The sequence below is a fragment of the Bos indicus x Bos taurus genome, chromosome 19 (genome assembly GCF_003369695.1).
Source record: "Bos indicus x Bos taurus breed Angus x Brahman F1 hybrid chromosome 19, Bos_hybrid_MaternalHap_v2.0, whole genome shotgun sequence".
Classification (NCBI taxonomy): Eukaryota; Metazoa; Chordata; class Mammalia; order Artiodactyla; family Bovidae; genus Bos; species Bos indicus x Bos taurus.
The window spans coordinates 2,269,702-2,289,360 of record NC_040094.1 but is presented as its reverse complement, the minus strand read 5'-3'; the positions used below and the strand labels follow the sequence as shown (position 1 = coordinate 2,289,360).

Sequence of the window (19,659 nt, the reverse complement as noted above, 5' to 3'; positions counted from 1 at the left end):
CCCACCACCCTCCCCACCCCATCCTTCAGGGTCATTAATAGAGAAAGGTAACTTACAGAAGGAAACCCCTCCTTCCATTCAATTCCATCACCACCCAGCCTTTAACACATTTAATAACCTCAGTAAGCTTATTTCCTTGAAATTTGTCTCTTTTCATCTAACATTTAAATAAGAGGAAATGTATCTGGGTCCTCAGGTTTCTAGTAATTGGGTCTGGGTTCAAATGAGTTGGTTTTCCTGATTTGTCACCTGGTAAATGGTGATGAAGTTAGTAGTGTTGACTGGAAAAAAAAATGCATAGCCTAGAAGTTGAGAATTATATTTTTTCAGGGCATTACAGAAGACTATTGCACAAGAAGGCATCACTTTATGTAGTTCTGAGAAATTGCTCCAAAGAATTAAGGGAGTAACCAGAATATATAGAAATTTTTGTTGAAAGAAAATATAGTCAAACATCAAAAAGATTACTGCTAATCACAAAAATAGACATCTCAAGTTAATAATTTTAGTGTTATATTATTTTTGGGAAGATGCAAGAATCTGAGTTTATTGGAATCAGTCCTTTGGTCTACATGTTAACTATCTAGGATCACTCTCTTGGTTTTTCCTGTGTCCTGAATTACCCTCAGAGAACACCAGTGGAACAGCTACAGTGGCTGATGGCTTTATGGCATCTTTGTTTACTGAAATGACAGGTGACATTCTTTATCCACAGCAGAGGATAAAGAGTACAGGAAGGAAGGGAAAAGGTGCAATTCTTGATTTAGGTTAGATAACACACATACATGATGAAATTTTCAGCAATATGTGACTAATCTGCTATGTATATAAGTGCCCTGCAGGCTCTCTTCAAAATGGCTAAAGTGACATGGCAAAAACTGCCATGTGCAAAAATAACCGTATAATTTATCATCTAAACCACAACTTTTTGAGAGCCAAAGAGAGCCCTATTTATAAATATATTGAGACAGGGTAAATTAGGAATATCCTAGGCAAGTCAAATAGATTCAAAGTATAAGATCTGGTAGACAGAGTGCCTGCAGAACTGTGGATTGAGGTTCATAACATTGTACCGGAGGCAGTGATTAAAACCATCCCCAAGGGGCGGGGGGGAAGGCAAATAGATTGTCCAAGGAGGCCTTACAAATGGCTGAAAAAAGAAGGGGAATGAAAGGCAAAGGAGAAAGGGAAGATATACCCAATTGAGCAGAGTTCCAAAGAATAGCAAGGACAGAAAAGAAAGCCTTCCTAAGTGAACAATGCAAAGAAATAGAGGAAGACAATAGAATGGGAAAGACTAGAGATCCCTTCAAGAAAATTAGGGATACCAAGGGAACATTTCATGCAAACATGGGCACAATAAAGGACAGAAACGGTATGGACCTAACAGAAACAGAAGATATTAAGAAGAAGTGGTAAGAATACACAGAAGAACCATACAAAAAAGATCTTCACGACCTGGATAAACACCATAGTGTGATCACTCACCTAGAGCCAGACATCCTGGAGTGCGAAGTCAAGTGGGCCTTAAGAAACTTTACTATGAACAAAGCTAATGGAGGTGATAGAATTCCAGATGAGTTATTTCAAATCCTAAAGATGATGCTGTGAAAGTGCTGCACTCAATATGTCAGCAAAATTGGAAAACTCAGCAGTTACTTCAGGAATGGAAAAGGTCAGTTTTCATTCCAATTTCACAAAAAGACAATGCCAATGAATGTTCAAACTATCACACAATTGCACTCATTTCACATGGTAACAGGGTAATGCTCAAAACCCTTCAAGCTAGGCTTCAACATTATATGAACCAAGAAATTCCAGATGTACAAGCTGGGTTTAGATAAAGCAAAGGAATCAGACATCAAATTGCCAATATCTGTAGAATCATAAGAAAAGCAAGAGAATTCCAGATGAGCATCTAATTCTGCTTCATTGAATATCCTAAATCCTTTGACTGTGTGGATCTCAGCAATCTGTGGAAAATTCTTCCAGAAATGGGAATGCCAGACCACCTTACCTGCCCTCTGTGCAGGTCAAGAAGAAACAGTTAGAACTGGACATGGAACAATGGATGTGTTCCAATTTGGGAAAATAATTTGTTAAAGCTGTATATTGTTGTCCTGCTTATTTAACTTATATGCAGAGTGCATCATGTGAAATGCTGGGCTGGATGAAGCAGCACAAGCTGGAATCAAGTTTGCCAGAAGAAATATCAATAACCTCAGATATGCAGATAATACCACCCTTATGACAGAAAGTGAAGAGGAACTAAATAACCTCTTGTTGAGGGTGAAAGAAGAGAGTGAAAAACCTGACTTAAAACTCATCATTCAAGAAACTAAGATCATGGCATCTTGTCTCATCACTCTGTGGCAAATAGATGGGGAAACCATGAAAACAGTGACAGACTTTCTTTTCTTGGGCTTCAAAATCACTGCTGATGGTGACTCCAGCCACGAGATTAAAAGATGTTTGCTCTTTGAAAGAAAAGTTATGACAAACCTAGACAGCGCGTTAAAAAGCAGAGACATTGCTTTGCCAACAAAGGTCCATATAATCAAATCTATGAATTTCCCAATAGTCATGCAGGATGTGAGAATTGGACCATAAAGAAAGCTGATCACCAAATAATTGATTTTTTGGAACGATGGTGTTGGATAAGACTTTTGAGAGTCCTTTGGATTCTTAGGAGATCAAGCCATTCAATCCTAAAGTAAATCAACCCTGAATATTCATTGGAAGGACTGATGATGAAGCTGAAGCTCCAGTACTTGGCCCCCTGATGCGAAGAGCTGACTCATTAGAAAAGACCCTGATACTGGGAAAGGTTTAAGGCAGGTGAAAGGGATAACAGAGGCTGAGATGGTTGGATGGCATCACCAACTTAACGAACTTGAGTTTGAGCAAACTCTCAGAGATGGTGAAGGACAGGGACTCCAGGTGTCCATGGAGTCACAAAGGGTCAGACGTGACTGAGTGACTGTACACAAGAGGCAAGTCAGAAGTTACAGTCGCCCTAGCTACATGTTCTCCTAGACATATTTCCTCCTCTTTTTGGTCCATCTTAGAAGAATGAGAAGCTTTCAAACTTTCTTCAGTATCAGTGTTATTGAACTCAAGACTGACTGCTCACCACTGGAAAGCTAATACTCAATAGACAAGTGTTGGTTGGAAAGTAAAGCTTGTTTTATTCAACAAGCCAACAACCTGGGAAGGTGGACTCTTGTCCAAAAACCAACTCTGAAAATTGTGCCTGACAATGAGTTTTTAAAAGGAAAATCATTTGGGGATGGGATCAGAACAAACAAACAACAACACTTGTGTGCAGACTGTCTTCTGATTGGCTGATGGTGAAGTAGCAGTGCAGTGCTCCAGAAATCTCATGTTCAGCCTGAGATTACCGTCTTCCACCTGGGCAGGGACCTTAGCTCCTATAGAAAAACTCAAAGGTGTTGTCGCAAAGAGTGGCAAAGACTGAGCAACAGAACTGAGCTGATTGCTTTGCATATTCCTTAAGGAGGAACCAGGACCCTGCCCCACAGTTGCAGTATGGTTTCTTGACTGTTCAGCCTTTGTTTCTGCATTTCCTCCCTTCTACATTAAGCAACTATTTGAGTCTGCCCTTTGGAATGCAGGATGATCAAGGAATCTGAATGAAGCCTATGTCCTATAAATAAAAAATGGGGACACAGAAAGGATGTGTACCTCTGAGGGCCCATGGTCTGGGTTCTTTTTCATCACTGTGAAATATGGAGGATTGTATAAGACTTACCTTCATTCTATCCAGTTCAAAACTATCGTGTAATCTATAGCTGGACAACATTTCTCTAGCTTCCTTTACGTTTAAATATATTCGAAAAACTAAATTTCAGTCAGTAAAATATAGGAAGGAGTAATGAGCATTATGAGCAAGTCTAAGCTTATGCCATGAAAACAACTTTCTGCTTTTGGCCTGTGATGTACACACACACCATGGTTGTTTGAATTCATATATTGCAGAAAATAGAGCCACAAGACAGAAAGCCTGGGCTCTGTTTTGGAGAGTTGCGCAACAGTCAGTAAAACTAATTTTGGATTTTACATATGTGAGAAATAAACTTGTACTATGCCATTGAGATTTTAGAGTTAATTTTTTTTACAGCAGATAAACTAGCATTTTAATCACTTGCGTTATCTTAACTAATATATTGCATAAACATTAACCTCAAATATGTTAAAAACTTCCTTTCAATTTCTTGTTGAACTTTGGGCCCGTCCAAAATAGAAACCTAGAATATGTATTCAAGTACAGTGAGTACATTCTAAATATTATTTTTGAAATGGAGTGGATTGGATTGAATCATGTTGAATTGGATTTAAATGAAATAAATTATACATAAAATGGTAAGAAACTTCAGAGATGACAAAGCTTTATTCCTGCTGGAAGGAACATGAAAGTTTTCAAGGAAAAAGTGGCCTTTAAGCTGATATTAATACCTGAAGAATTTAAGTACTTTGCAATGATGAAAGTGATGTTATAGGAAGAATAAATAGCATGAACAAATGACACATAAACAAGACAGTTTAGTCTAACTAGGAGATAAGGTCAGTCAGTGAAAAAAATGTTTTAATTTATTTCAGTATAGAAATATTTATTGAACACCTGTTCTCTCACTATGACAAACCCATGAAGAAGTAATTAAAAAAAATACTATATACAATAAGGCTGCTGCTAAGTCACTTCAGTCAAATCTGACTTTGTGCGACCCCATAGATGGCAGCCCACCAGGCTCCCCTGTCTCTGGGATTCTCCAGGCAAGAATACCGGAGTGGGTTGCCATTTCCTTCTCCAGTGAGTGAAAGTGAAAAGTGAAAGTGAAGTCGCTCAGTCATGTCTGACTCTTAGCGACCCCATGGACTGCAGCCTACCAGGCTCCTGCTTCCATGGATTTTCCAGGCAAGAGTACTGGAGTGGAGTGCCATTGCCTTCTCTGTTATAAATAGTTGGCAGTCATCAAATAATTTTACAGGGGCAATGAAAGACACAAGTAGAGTGCCGCTTTAGGAAGAGGTGCCTTAATAGTGGGCCAGCTGTGGGGGCAGCATCAGGGAGCATGGGGACAAAAAGTCCTGTGATTAGGCATCTGTAACTGTCCATTAAGCCACTGCTGAGGGCCTCTGACTAGGTAGTATAAACGTGTAGAAAAGTGGATCAGAGCTACAGCAGAAGTAGAATTGATGTCTTAATTCCTTGTGTATTGGAGGTGAACATATATCAATATGGATTAGTGTCAGCAGTGAGTAACAGAAAATACCAATAAGGTTTATTTCTCTTTTCTAAGGGTAGTCCTTCCAGCTCCGTCTGTCTTGTTATTGGAGATGAGGCTTAAGCTTCATAGTTCAGAATGGCTATTTTAGCTCTTCGTAACATGCCCACATTCTAGCATCCTGAAAGGGATGTGAAGAGGCATACATCTTCTGTAACATTTCCTGGATGTCCTGCACACTAACATCTCATTGGCCATAGCTTAGTCTCATGTCCACACCTAGCTACAAGGAAGCTAAGAAAGTGTAGTCTTTATTCTGAGAATCAGTATGCCTTACTAAATACCAAGACTTCTCTTGTTAAGGAAGAAGAGGAAAATGAATTATTAGCACTGCTTCTGTCACAGAGGCAAAAGACTTATAATTGTGAACTTCTGGAAAATAGCAATGCCTTTACCTAATGGACTGCTAGAAAAGTTGGATAGAACTGGAATGAAAAATCCAGGTGAGGAATATAAATATTTGTTATCTTTATTGAAATAGTGGCTGAGAGGTGGGCTTCTCTGGTGGCTCAGTGGTAAGGAATCTGCCTGCCAATGCAGTAGATACCAGTTTAATTCCTGGATTGGGAAGATCTTCTGCAGAAAGAAATGAGAACCCACCCTATTATTCTTGACAGGGAAATCACATGGACAGAGGAGCCTGGTGGGCTACAGTTCATGGGGTCACAAAAAAGTTGGCTACAACTTAATGACTAAACAATAAGCTGAGATATGTAGGATGAGCAGATCTTTCCAGCTCTCCAGATAATTCAAGTTTTAAACTTTTTTTTTCTCTTTTGTCTTTGTTATGTCTTTTTTTCTCTTGTCTTTAAGTAATGGAACTCTAGTTTGGTACATCTTCACAACTCAAATATGCTCATAATTCACCGTTTCTACCATTTATACAGTATGTGACAGCACCGGTCATGTAGTACATGATCAATAAATACTGAGTAGGTCAGAATCTGAAAGAAGGGTGAGATGTTTAGCTGATGGTATATGAAAAAAAAAAAAAATTCTTAAAACCATTTGGCCAGTTCCTAAGAATTACATCTGATCTTATTTCCCACCACACTAATTGATTCCAATGGGTCAGTTTGTCTGCTTTACCTGCAGCCCCATTGGAACTTGGGCTTTGTCCCAGCAAATAACACAAGTTCTCTTCATAAGTTTCCTGAATCATTTGTTTTCCTGCTTTGACTTCTGTTCTATTTTCACAGGTTTCTTGGTGACAATACTTTGACTTGAAAATGTCACGGGTGTTTTCAGGGGCCTTTGAACTCTCCTTGGGTCAGGAAGGGCTATTTTTTCCTTTTGTGAATTGACTCAGGATCTGGAGAATGAAATGTGCAATTACTGCTTCTTCAAGCTATCATATAATTTCTTTTTCTTTAATTTCAACATGATTCAAGTAAAATTGTGTTCTAGTTTCTGTTTTCTGAACAACTTTCTACTTTGTGTCATTTGTCAGATTCCTTTCCTGCCTTTTGGTTGCAGTGCCCCAGACCTTCCACTCTTTCTCCCATGCCATACCACCAACCATTAACATCAAATAATAAAAGCAGTAGATATTATATTGTAAGCACAGAGAATCATATTGATGTTCTTTTGACAGCCTTTCAAGATAGCTGTTAACAATTTTAGATAAGAACACTGGATGTTCTGTTTTTTTTTTTTTTTTTTTTTTTGAGAATTTGAAATATGAAATTATTTGCTCGAAGTAACACAAAATTTGGTAGTAAATTTAAATTCAGTTACAGGTTGCTTTGTATTTTCCATTATTTCACCCTGCTTCTCAAAATATACTGAAAAGTCTGCTTATTTCCTTTTTCATTTGACTGCTACTGCTGCTGCTAAGTCGCTTCAGTTGTGTCCGACTCTGTGCAACCCATAGACGGCTAAATTCAAGCTTAAGATAGATATAGGAGATTTTAGTTTCATTCAAAGCTATTGGTTGTGATTGGAAATTATGTGTGAAATGAGATTAATCCCATAATTAACTAATTCATTTATTTTAAAAATTGTCAGTAGTTTATCAACTGTGGTTTAAAAATTGATTTATTATGTCAGTACTCTTTTAGTATTCTGATTACAGCACATACATTCTCCTTATCCCTGTGACTTGTGGGAGGCCAGGTGAATCTGGGCATGGACTTGAAACTTTTGCATCTGAAGTTTCATCTATCTGTTTTAAAGCATGAATAGATTTTACTACCAAATTGATGTATAATATTTATAGATAATACATCTATACCTGATTTCAAGATGATAAATAAGAGTAATAAAGTAAAATACAAAATGTGTCTTCAGTTTGATGAAACATTCATCTCATTAATTTATGAAAGAAAAGAATCATTCATTAGATAGAGTTACAATATTTCTTGATACAATACCTCTTGCCTATTTTTCAGAAGTCAAATTATGTTTAAATGGATTAGTATTGTTTTATCATTGTCTGAAATTTCTTCAATATTCCCTTAAAAAATAATCACTGGCATTACCATGGCAATGCAAATTGCTAAATGTTTTTTATAAAGTAACTTAACAAGTGCACTTATTTTGACCCTGATTTTGGTATACTGTCTCAAAGAAAAGTTCTTAAAGAGGGAGATCAGTGGACACTCTGGAACTGAAAAAAGATAATTGCAGTATTCAAACAACAAAATGGTCAATATATAGGAACTCACTGGGAAATTATGGCATGTTTACTAAAATAAATATTATATGCACATTAAAAATAAGAATAGAGAAAATAACTCATGACACAATGTTTGGTGAAAGAAGCAGAAAACAAAATTATAGCTACACTTACACAGATTAGAGCTGATCTTTTTCTCCCCTTTCATTTGTATTTTACTATTGTTACTATTTTAGTTACATGGTTTTTAAAATCTAGAAACTATTTAACATTAAACTTATTTTAAAGTAAGAAAATGGCAACCCACTCCTTTATTCTTGCCCAGGAAATCTCATGGACAGAAGAGCCTGGCAGGCTGCACTACATGGGGTCACAAAATAGTTGGACACAATTTAGTGACTAAACAACAACAAATGTGAGGAGGAGTGTGAGGAGTGTGTATTCCTAACAAACTTGTGAATAGCATTTCTGAATGGTGCTTTACATCTTTCTCTCTTCCTAGATTTATTAAACAAATATTCACTAAAACTGTGCCCAATGAACCTGTTATATGAGTTGCATTATAGTAGACAAGGCACAACATTTGCACTTGAGATAGTTTTAATTTGCTTAAGGAGACAGGGATATAGGGAAATCACAGATTAGAAAAATGTGAAGAAATTGTTGCAGCCATGAGAAGACTAGGAAGACCTGAATCCTAGATGCCATCCTTGAACAGAAGAAGGGTGACAGACAGAAACTACAGGGAATCTGAATAAAGTGTGCGTGCATGCCAAGTCACTTCAGTCGTGTCCAACTCTTTGCAACCCTATGAACCATAGCCCACCAGGCTCCACTGTCCATGGGATTCCACTGTCCATACTGAAGTGGATTGCCATGATCTCCTCCAGGGAATCTTCCTGACCCAGGAATCGAACACACATCTTTTACGTTTCATGCATCGGCAGGCGGGTTCTTTACTACTAGCACCACCTGGAAAACCCAAATAAAGTGTGGACTTCAGCTAATAATAATTTTTCAACACTAGTTTATTAATTTTGATAAATGCAGTAATGAAGTATGTTAGTAATAACAGAGATGGGGATGCGATATATAGTATATGGAAACTCTGTACTATCTTTGTAATGTTTCTATAGTTCTGAAAGTTCAAAAACAAGGAGAGAGAGAGGGGAAGAAGAGAAGAAGGAAGAAGAGAGAGAAGTAAAATAGTTAAAAGAATGGCATGAGGCCACTATTTTCTCTATTTCTTTGTTTTTACCAACTTAAGTTGCCTTTCTTAATTTCATTTTGTATTTCCCTCCTTGGTTTAACTTCTAAATATTGAACATCTTAGAACTCTATTCTGTGTCCCTTTGGTCTCTCTCTACATATTTCCACTTTCTCCTTGGTGACCTCTTCTAAACCTATGGTTTTAAATATCATTTATATGTCAAAGAATCATAAATGTATGTCTTGTCTTGATCTCAGAACACCTTTTATATCCAACTGCCTACTTAACATCTCCCCATAATTTCTCACTAGCCTTCTCAAACAGAGGTCTTTACTCCATGTTTCAAAGCTACTCTTCCCTTAGTATCCCTTGTAATCTCAATAACTATCAACATCTAATCACTCAGGCCAAAAATGGTAGAAGCTATCCTTGATCTATGGTCTTTAACTTTCTTCATTCAACTCATCAGCAAGTCTTATCACTCTTCCTCTAAAATATACAGAGAAATAAAATATGTATGTATTTTATATAATGTGTATATATATATATATATATATATATATATATATATATATATAGGAGTGTGTGTGTGTAGTCCATTCACTTCTATTTTCACTAATATTAAGCTAGTTGACTCTTGTAGGAAATGGCAACCTACTCCAGTATTCTTGTCTGGAAAATTTAATGGACAGAGGAGACTGATGGGCTACAGTTGCAAAGAGTCGAATACAACTGAGTGGGCACGCACACACACAAACACACACATACGCACATGCTAGTTAAAATCACCATCTTCTTTCTCCTGGACTACCACTTAAATCATTAGGACTCATCTGGACCCTTTTTCCCCATATGTCGACTATGGTTGAAAAACAATGACCACTTTTATGTTTATGTTTCTGGGAAAAGCTATACCTACTTGCTTTCTCAGGATCTTTTAATCCCCCTAAAATGCTATAGAAAATGCTTTTCCGGAGGCCAGATCCTTTTTTTGTTATTTAAATGTTAGATTAACTATCAAAATCTCAAAAGCCATCATTATTATACCATCTAATGTGTCTTTTTGCATGCTAAGTAACTTCAGTCATGTCTGACACTTTGCGACCCTATGAACTGTAGCCCACCACACTCCTCTTGTCCCTGGGATTCTCCAGTCAAAATACTGGAGTGGGTTGCCATTTCTTCATCTGGTGGATCTTCCCAACCCAAGGATTGAACCTGCATCTCTTGAGTCTCCTGCATTGGCAGGCGGATTCTTTACCACTAGTGCCACCTGGGAAGCCATTCTCACCTTCTTTAGTTGTATCAAAAAGTACTTTCCTCTATTAGTATTTTTATTATAGTTAAATTCAATTTGTTTGCTTTTATCTGTCTCCTTCCAGTAGAACATAAGTTCTTGGAAAATAGACACTTTGTATTCTTGATGCTTATAATTCTGCCTGATAGTCAAAGGTACTCACCAAATGTTTACTGAATTAATGAAAGTGACAAATAATGCTGAAGAAGCTGAAGATGAATGGTTATACGAAGACCTACAAGACCTTCTAGAACTAACACCCAAAAAAGATGTCCTTTTCATTATACAGGACTGGAATGAAAAAGTAGGAAGTCAAGAACTACCTGGAGTAACAGGCAAATTTGGCCTTGAAATACAGAATGAAGCAGGGCAAAGGGTAACCGAGTTTTGCCAAGAGAATGCACTGGTCATAAAAAAACACCCTCTTCCAACAACACTAGTGAAGACTCTACACATGTACATCACCAGATGGTCAATACCAAAATCAGATTGATTATAGTCTTTGCAGCCAAAGATGGAGAAATTCTATGAAGTCAGAAAAAAAGAAAAAAGAAAAAGAAAAGACCAGGAGCTGACTATAGCTCAGATCATGAACACCTTATTGCCAAATTCAGCCTTAAATTGAAGAAAGAAGGGAAAACCACTAGACCATTTGGGTATGACCTAAATCAAATCCCTAACAATTATACAATGGAAGTGAGAAATAGACTCAAAGGATTAGTTCTGATAGAGTGCCTGAAGAACTATGGACAGAGGTTCGTGACATTGTACAGGAGGCAGGGATCAAGACCATCCCCAAGAAAAACAAATGCAAAAAGGTAAAATGGTTGTCTGAGGCGGCCTCACAAAAAGCTGTGAAAAAAAGAGAAGTGAAAGGCAAATGAGAAAAGTAAAGATATACTGATCTGAAAGCAGAATTCCAAAGAATAGCAAGGAGAGATAAGAAAGCCTTCATCAGTGATCAATGCAAAGAGACAGGAAAACAATAGAATGGGAAAGACTAGAGATCTCTTCAAGAAAATTAGAGATACCAAGGGAATATTTCATGAAAAGATAGGCAAAATAAAGAACAGAAATGGTATGACCCAACAGAAGCAGAATATATTAAGAAGAGGTGTCAAGAATAAATAGAACTATACAAAAAGATTTTCATGACCCTGATAATTATGATGGCGTAGTCATTCACCTCGACCCAGACATCCTAGAATTCAAAGTCAAGTGGGCCTTAGGAAGCATCACTATGAACAAAGCTAGTGGAGGTGATGGAATTCCAGTTGAGATATTTCAAACCCTAAAGGATGATGCTGAGAAAGTGCTGCACTCAATATGCCAGCAAATTTAGAAAACAACAGTGGCCACAGGACTGGAAAAGGTCAGTTTTCATTCCAATCCCAAAGAATGACAATGCCAAAGAATGCTCAAACTACCACACAGTTGCAACTCATCTCACGTGTTAGCAATGTAATACTCAAAATTCTCCAAGCCAGGCTTCAACAGTATGTGAACCGTTAACTTTGAGATGTTCAAGCTGGATTTAGAAAACAGAGGAACTAGAGATCAAAATCAAACATGTGTTGGATCATCGAAAAAGAGAGTTCCAGAAAAATATCTACTTCTGCTTTATTGACTATGCTAAAGCCTTTGACTGTGTAGATCACAATAAACTGGAAAATTCTGAAAGAGATGGAAATAACAGACCACCTGACCTGCCTCCTGAGAAAAATGTATTCAGGTCAGGAAGCAACAGTTAGATCTGGACATGGAGCATCAGACTGGTTCCAAATCGGTAAAGCAGTACCTCAAGGCTGTATATTTTCACCCTGCTTATTTAACGTATATGCAGAGTACATCATGAGAAACAATGGGCTGGATGAAGCAAAAGCTGGAATCAAGATTGCCGGGAGAAATATCAATAACCTCAGATATGCAGATGATACCACCCTTATGGCAGAAAACAAAGAGTAACTAAAGAGCCTATTGATGAAACTGAAAGAGGAGAATGAAAAAAGTTGGCTTAAAACTCAACATTCAGGAAACTTAAGATCATGGCATCTGGTCCCATCACTTCATGACAAATAGATGGGGAAACAGTGGAAACAATGAAAGACTTTATTTTTTTGAGCTTCAAAATCACTGGAGATGGTGACTGCAGCCATGAATTTAAAAAACACTTGCTCCTTGGAAGAAAAGTTATGACCAACCCAGACAGCATATTATAATGCAGAGACAGTACTTTGCCAGCAAAGGTTCGTCTAGTCAAAGCTATGGTTTTTTCCAGTAGTCATGTATGGATGTGAGAGTTGGACTATAAAGAAAGTTTAGCACTGAAGAATTGATGCTTTTGAACTGTGGTGTTGGAGAAGACTCTTGAATGTCCCTTGGACTGCAAGGAGATCCAACCAGTCCCTCCTAAAGGAAATCCGTTCTGAATATTCATTGCAAGGACTAATGCTGACGCTGAAACTCCAATTCTTTGTCCATATAATGTGAAGAACTGACTCATTTGAAAAGACCCTGATGCTGGGAAAGATTGAAGGCAGGAGGAGAAGGGAATGACAGAGGATGAGATGATTGGATGGCATCACCCACTCAATGGACATGAGTTTGGGTAAACTCGGGGAGTTGGTAATGGACAGGGACCCCTGACATGCAGCAGTCCATGGGGTTGTAAAGAATGAGACACGACTGAGCGACTGAACTGAACTGAACTAAACTGAATTGAATGTTCTGAAATTCAGGAAGATGAGGGATTATAGTCGGAGGGGCTGGGGCAGGGGGGAAGGTACATCAACGATGTGGAGAAAAAAATAAATATGATATTTGTGGTATATTGGGAACAGCATGTAGACAGAAATTTTGTAATGATTATAAGATCAGAATGAGTGGCCAATCCCAATTGTAATGATCCTAGAATATCAGGTTCAGAATCAGTGATGTTAAGGACTTTCCTTTTCTTCATTTTCAACTCCAGGTACCTTTGAGCATTTTAACCATGATCTTATTTTAAGCCTTTTGCGTAAAAGTGATATAGGCTGCTCAACCACTTTTTTTAAACAAAATTCTTCATTTCATAATGCAAACTTTGATTTCAGCCCTGCTTGAGTCTGGGCCAAAATATAAGGTTATTCTAAATTATATCTTCTGTGGTTGGAACTGCCACAAGAAAGAGAATAAAATTGAAATAGGTCTTCCTTACTATAAAAAGAAGGACCTTGGCTATGTGTATTTCCTTATCTGGTAGTGATGACAGCTTTCATTGTCAACATAATTTTTTTGACTAATTACCTTGATTTTTCCCAGGGGCTTGTTGCACATCAAGTAAAGATCCCAACCCATAGCTAAAGAGAAGTGAAGAACACAGCAGAAGCTAAAACTGCTTTCTGTTCACATGTTTGCTCTGAGAAATTCTTAATCAGCTCTTTACCCACTGGAAGTCAGATGGAAGCAACCACAAGATGATTATTGAGGATATTCTTGTGAAAGGCACTCGGTCATGTCTGACTCTTTGCAACCCCATGGACTATACAGTCCATGGAATTCTCTGGGCCAGAACACTGGAGTGGGTAGCCTTTCCCTTCTCCAGGGGATCTTCCCAACCCAGGGATTGAACCCAGATGTCCTGCCTTGAGGGCAGATTCTTTACCACCTGAGCCACCAGGGAAGCATTAAAATGGAAATGCGGTACTTCTCTTGTTTCCCTTGGCACTACAGGAGAATTTTAAATGAGTTGCCTTTTAAATGTACTGCCCTATCTTTACAAATTGCCCATTTAAATGGGAATTTAAGAACATATTATGTGAAAGCCTTTGTTTTATTCAATTCTAATCTGTACCTATCATGTTTTGTAATTGATGTCATCCAATGGGCCCTGCTCAGGCTGACTGATTTTGCAGGGTGAATTTGGATCATTCTCAATGCATGTCAAAGAAAGCTAACAAAAACTCTGCAGTTCCATCATAAGAGACTTGATTCAGATGGTCTGTCTTGCTGCCTGCTAAAATCTTATATAATGACACATCTTAATGGATGAGTTGCTGAAGAAACAATGAATGGAAATGGACAGAGAGCAAAGTGTTTTGCAATTCTCTTGATGTAACAGAGTCTTTCAGTATTGCTTTTGTCTGTTACAACATTTTTAATTATCCAGGGGCTTCCTTTTGCTTACTTTTAAATGACATTTCTTGAATTGATTCTTCAGTCAGACTGATAGGTCTTCCTTATATAGATGCGTGTGTGTACATATGTGTAGGGGGCAGGTTAAAAAAAAAAAAAAGAGGTGAGTTAGAGATAAGTGACGGGAAATTCAAATAAGCTTAAATACATCCTTACTATTTCTCTTCAGTAGAAATATTCTGAGTGTTTTTTTTTTTTTTTTAATAAAACTTTATGACAGTATCTTTACAGGTTAATAATTTGAAAATGAGGTGGAACGTTGCTGTTACATTCTATAGTTTGACTTTTGGATAGAAAATGATTATTTTATGTATAGTCACTCTTCTTTATTGGACAACCAGGATACAGTACTTCTCTGCTATCATCTTAGTCTCTTTTCTCCTTTGTTTTTTTCCTTTAGCTCAACAGAATTCACCAAAAATCCACGAAGGCTGGTGGGCATACAAGGAGGTGGTCCAGGGAAGCTTTGTCCCAGGTAAATGCACATTTATTCTTCTTACTTTATTTTTAGGAAAGTAATGAGTGAAATCTATTATTTCCAGGATTTTGCATTTGCTATATGGCATGGAATCTATTGTATAAGTCACCATAGTCTAATTTAGGTGCTAGACCAATACTGCCTTAAGAAAAAGTTTATTAAATGAGTGCCAATTTAACCAAGACTATGTTTTTTCATCTGAGCGTATATCTTAAGGTTCTTCTATCTACAGATGGCTCTGTCAATGAGAGGGCAATGCAAGAGTCAGGGTTGAGGTTCTGTATGCTGAAATTTGGTTGAGAAAGAGCTTTTTTTTTTTTTTTTAATGTTAAGGAAACAGGAAGTCTGGCAAGGCTGATCATAGTAGTGGGGCTTATTGTGATGCACACTATCTCTGATGTTACTTTAGTAATATTCATGGTCAGGACTTAGTTGGGCCAAATAGCAGATAAAAAATAATACTAAGTGGATGTTGTTAGCATGAGGGGAGAGAACTGAAGACAGGTTAGAGCCAGAAGCATGACATAAATGAAGTTTTGAAACAAGATGGAGGGTCCTTGTCTTCCCTTGCTACTCTTATCCTCTTCACAATCCTCAGTCTCCTGCTTCAAGACTTTCATAGGGAAAGAAGCAAGAAAAAAGAGCAAGAATGTTAAAGAGAAGGATGGAAGGGAAGGCACGTGAGATATTTCAAAGTATTTCTAACTGCTTATATATGAGAGGATAAGAAATAAAACTCTCAAATGGAGTCAGTATGGGGTTCCAAGTCAGGCACGGAAAATAGAGGACCTCAAGTGTCAGTTAAGGTTTTTGCAGTTGGTGGCAGGTGGGAAGATTGGTGCCCCCAGGCGACCTGGTTCATTCTTGGCTGCTATGTCTTCTTTCCCTGTCCTTCTGTTTCAGGAAAGGGGACCCCTTCTAGGGCCCAAAACTGGGCTGTTGTCCAAACTCAAAAAAGAATTGTCTGAGGAGACATGTGCTGACAAAGCAAGAGATTTTATTGGGAAAGGGCACCCAGGTGGAGAGCAGTAGGGTAAGGGAACCTAGGAGAACTGCTCTGTCACATGGCTTGCAGGTTTTATGATGATGGGATTAGTTTCTGGGTGGTCTTTAGCCAATCATTCTGACTCAGAGTCCTTTCTGGTGGTGCACGCCTTGTTCAGCCAAGATGGATGCCAGAGAGAAGGATTCTGGGACGTGGTCAGATAGGTGGTGTCTCTTTTTGACCTTTCCCGAACTCTTCTGGTTGGTGGAGGCTTATTAGTTGCCTGTTCCTTACCAGGACCTCCTGTCGTAAAACAGCTCATGCAAATGGTTACTATGGTCCCTGGCCAGGGTGGGCGGTTTCAATCAGCATGCTTCCCCTAACACTTCTGTAGACTTTCATTATATCAGCTGCACAGAGCTAAGAGAGTGGTTAAACTCCTCTGAACCTCACTTTTCTCATTAGTATTGTGGGACATAAATTTCAATAAGAGGAAACCAGGCATGGTGAGGAAGAGTGAATGGCCCAGGGAAAAGGCAGCTGACTGCCAGTTAGTTTCATAAATTAGTATTATTGATAAATTTACTAGGGTACATTTATGTCTTGGTACAGTGGGCATAGAAACTAGGCTTGAATAATTCACCTGAAAATGATCATGTTTCTAATAACAGTCTTACAATAACTTGATTGACACAACTGTGTTCATATGACATGACAGAGATATATGACATTTTATACTTATGATTGGGGGCATCCCTTTCCAATGGCTAGAAGGCTTGCATGTATATATATATATACATATATGTATGTATATATATATATATATTTTTTTTTTTTTTTTTGAGGAATCTGCTTCTGATATTCAGGATATCTAGAAAATTACATTTATACTGATATTCTTTATGCTTTGTAATTATTAAATTAGAGCAACAAAGGGTACTCGGCCAGGCTATAGGAAGTCTTGCTAAACTAGTAATATCTTCCCTACTGATGGAAATGCTCATAGATAATCCTGGGTAGGGTCTGAAAAATTTTACTTTTCTGCCCCATATTTTTGAAATTACTTTATTTACTTACTTTTATTTTTTAATATATATGTTTTATTGAAGTATAGTTGACTTACAATGTTTCATGTGCACAGCAAGGTGATTCATTTATACATAATACACATATATTAATATTGAAATTATTTTCCATTATAGGTTATTGCAAGATATTGGCTACGTTTCCCTATGCTATACAGTAAACCCTTGTTGTTTGTTGCATATCTATTTTAATTAGAAATCTAGAATTGTATTCATAGTAAGTCAAACAAGGGGAGTCAAAATGTCATAAATGTTTTAGTTAGGCAAAAATTCATATGTTTTCTAAAATGTATATATACACATGGATTTCATATTCATGTGTATATAAATATTATACATATATAATATATAAACAAAAGCTTTTCTACTATGCTTGATGAAGTTTTGAGAAGGAATATCAAAAAAATAAAAAGAAGAGATGGAGAAATTGGAAAACATAAACTAAATGAAATGGGAGTACTGAATAATAAATAAAAAAAGTGAAACAAACTAGATAAAAGTAAAATATTATCATGTATTTCAGTTGTTTTTAAACATGGCTGCTCATTAGAAACGTATCTGGAGCTCTAGAGAAAATAAAATACCTGGGCATTTTTATTTTAAAAAAATATTCATGCAGCACAGAATATGTCAGAAAAGGATAGAAAATTAATAAATACCTGGAAGGTAGGGAGGAAGCATGCCAGCACACATATTATCCGCACATTACCTATAAAAAAAATGAGTTTCAGAAAAACATAGAATTCAACTAAAAGTAACATGACAAGTGGTTGACCTAAAATTTGAACCTATATCTGTCTAGACTTGAAAATCCTTCTGAAGAGACACTAATGTATAGAACAGTCTTATGGACTCTGTTGCAGAGGGAGAGGGTGGGAAGATTTGGGAGAATGGCATTGAAACATGTATAATATGTATGAAACGAGTTGCCAGTCCAGGTTCGATGCACGATACTGGATGCTTGGGGCTAGTGCACTGGGACGACCCAGAGGGATGGTATGGGGAGGGAGGAGGGAGGAGGGTTTAGGATGGGGGAACACATGTATACTTGTGGCGGATTCATTTTGATATTTGGCAAAACTAATACAATTTGTAAAGTTTAAAAATAAAATAAAATTAAAAAATTGTTCATGATAATTCTGATATGCATCTGGATTTTAAAAAGTGATTACAGGTTTTTCTATTAAATCTTAGTTTTGGTGATATAGATTAATTTATTTTTCTGTTGACCAATCATGATACAATGGTGATAAGTGAGTAATAGTTACATAGTCAAAATAGTAAGAGATGTTTATGAGGTTTCACAATCAATAGAAGGAAAAATAGATAATTACAATTGCAAGTAATAATGGAAACATGATTAACCTAACTATAAGATAATTACTTACAATTTGGGGAGTCAAGCTGAGTGACATGGTAAGTGGAAATGCATACATGCACATATTTTCATCTGCCCAGCCAGTCTATGTCTTTTGGTTGGTGCATTTAATCCATTTACAGTTAAGGCAGTTTTCCATATGTATGATCCTATTACAATTTTCTTTATTTTTTTGGATTTCTTTTGTGTAGATATTTTCCTTCTCTTGTGTTTCCTGCCTAGAGAAATTCTTTTAGCATTTGTTGTAAAGTTGGTTTGTTGGTGCTGAACTCTCTTAACTTTTGCTTGTCTAGAAAGCTTTTGATTTCTCCATCAAATCTGAATAAGAGTCTTGCTGGGTAGCATATTCTTAGTTGTAGGTTCTTCCCTTTCATCACTTTAAATATGTCGTGCCATTCCCTTCTGGCTTGTAGAGTTTCTGCTAAGAAATCAGCTGATAGCCTGATGGAGTTCCCTTGTATATTTTTTGTCCTTTTTCCCTTTGTGCTTTTAATATTTTATATTTGTCTCTAATTTTCATCAGTTTGACTGCCGTGGTCTTGGTTTATTCTTCTTCCGGTTTATCCAGCCTGGGACTCCTATGCTTCCTGGACTTGATTAATTATTTCCTTTTCCATGTTAGGGAAGAGTTCAGCTGTTATCTCCTCAAATATTTTCTCAGGTCCTATCTCTCTCTCTTCTCCTCTTGAGACCCCTAAAATGCAAATGTTGTTGTGTTTAATGTTGCTCCAGATGTTCTCTTATGATGTCTTCATTTTTTTTCATTCTTTTTTCTATATTCTGTTCTGTGGTAGTGATTTCCACCATTCTGTCCTCCAGGTCACTTATTCAACCTTCTGCCTCTGACATTCTGCTATGGATTCCTTCTAATGTCCTATTCATCTCTGTTTATTTGTTCTTTAGTTTTTCTAGGTCTTTGGTAAACATTTCTTGCACCTTCTCCATTGTTTCCCTGAGATCCTGGATTATCTTCACTATCATTATTCTGAATTACTTTTTTTTGGAAGGTTGCCTATCTCCACTTCATTTAGTTGTTTTTCTGGAGTTTTATCTTGTCCCTTCAATTGGGACATAACTTTCTGCTTTTTCATAATAACTGACTTTCTGTAATATGGTTTTTATTTTAACCA

At 37.2% G+C, this 19,659-nt stretch overlaps 1 protein-coding gene across 1 annotated transcript in view; it reads left to right on the top strand.

Annotated features, from left to right (window-relative positions):
- The window catches only part of CA10 (carbonic anhydrase 10), an 855,303-nt gene that overhangs the window by 121,322 nt on the left and 714,322 nt on the right, over window positions 1–19,659 (top strand). Inside the window, exon 3 of the mRNA XM_027517027.1 lies at window positions 15,004–15,078. Coding sequence (XP_027372828.1) covers window positions 15,004–15,078 — 75 coding nt within the window. The remainder of the gene's footprint in view (window positions 1–15,003; window positions 15,079–19,659) is intronic.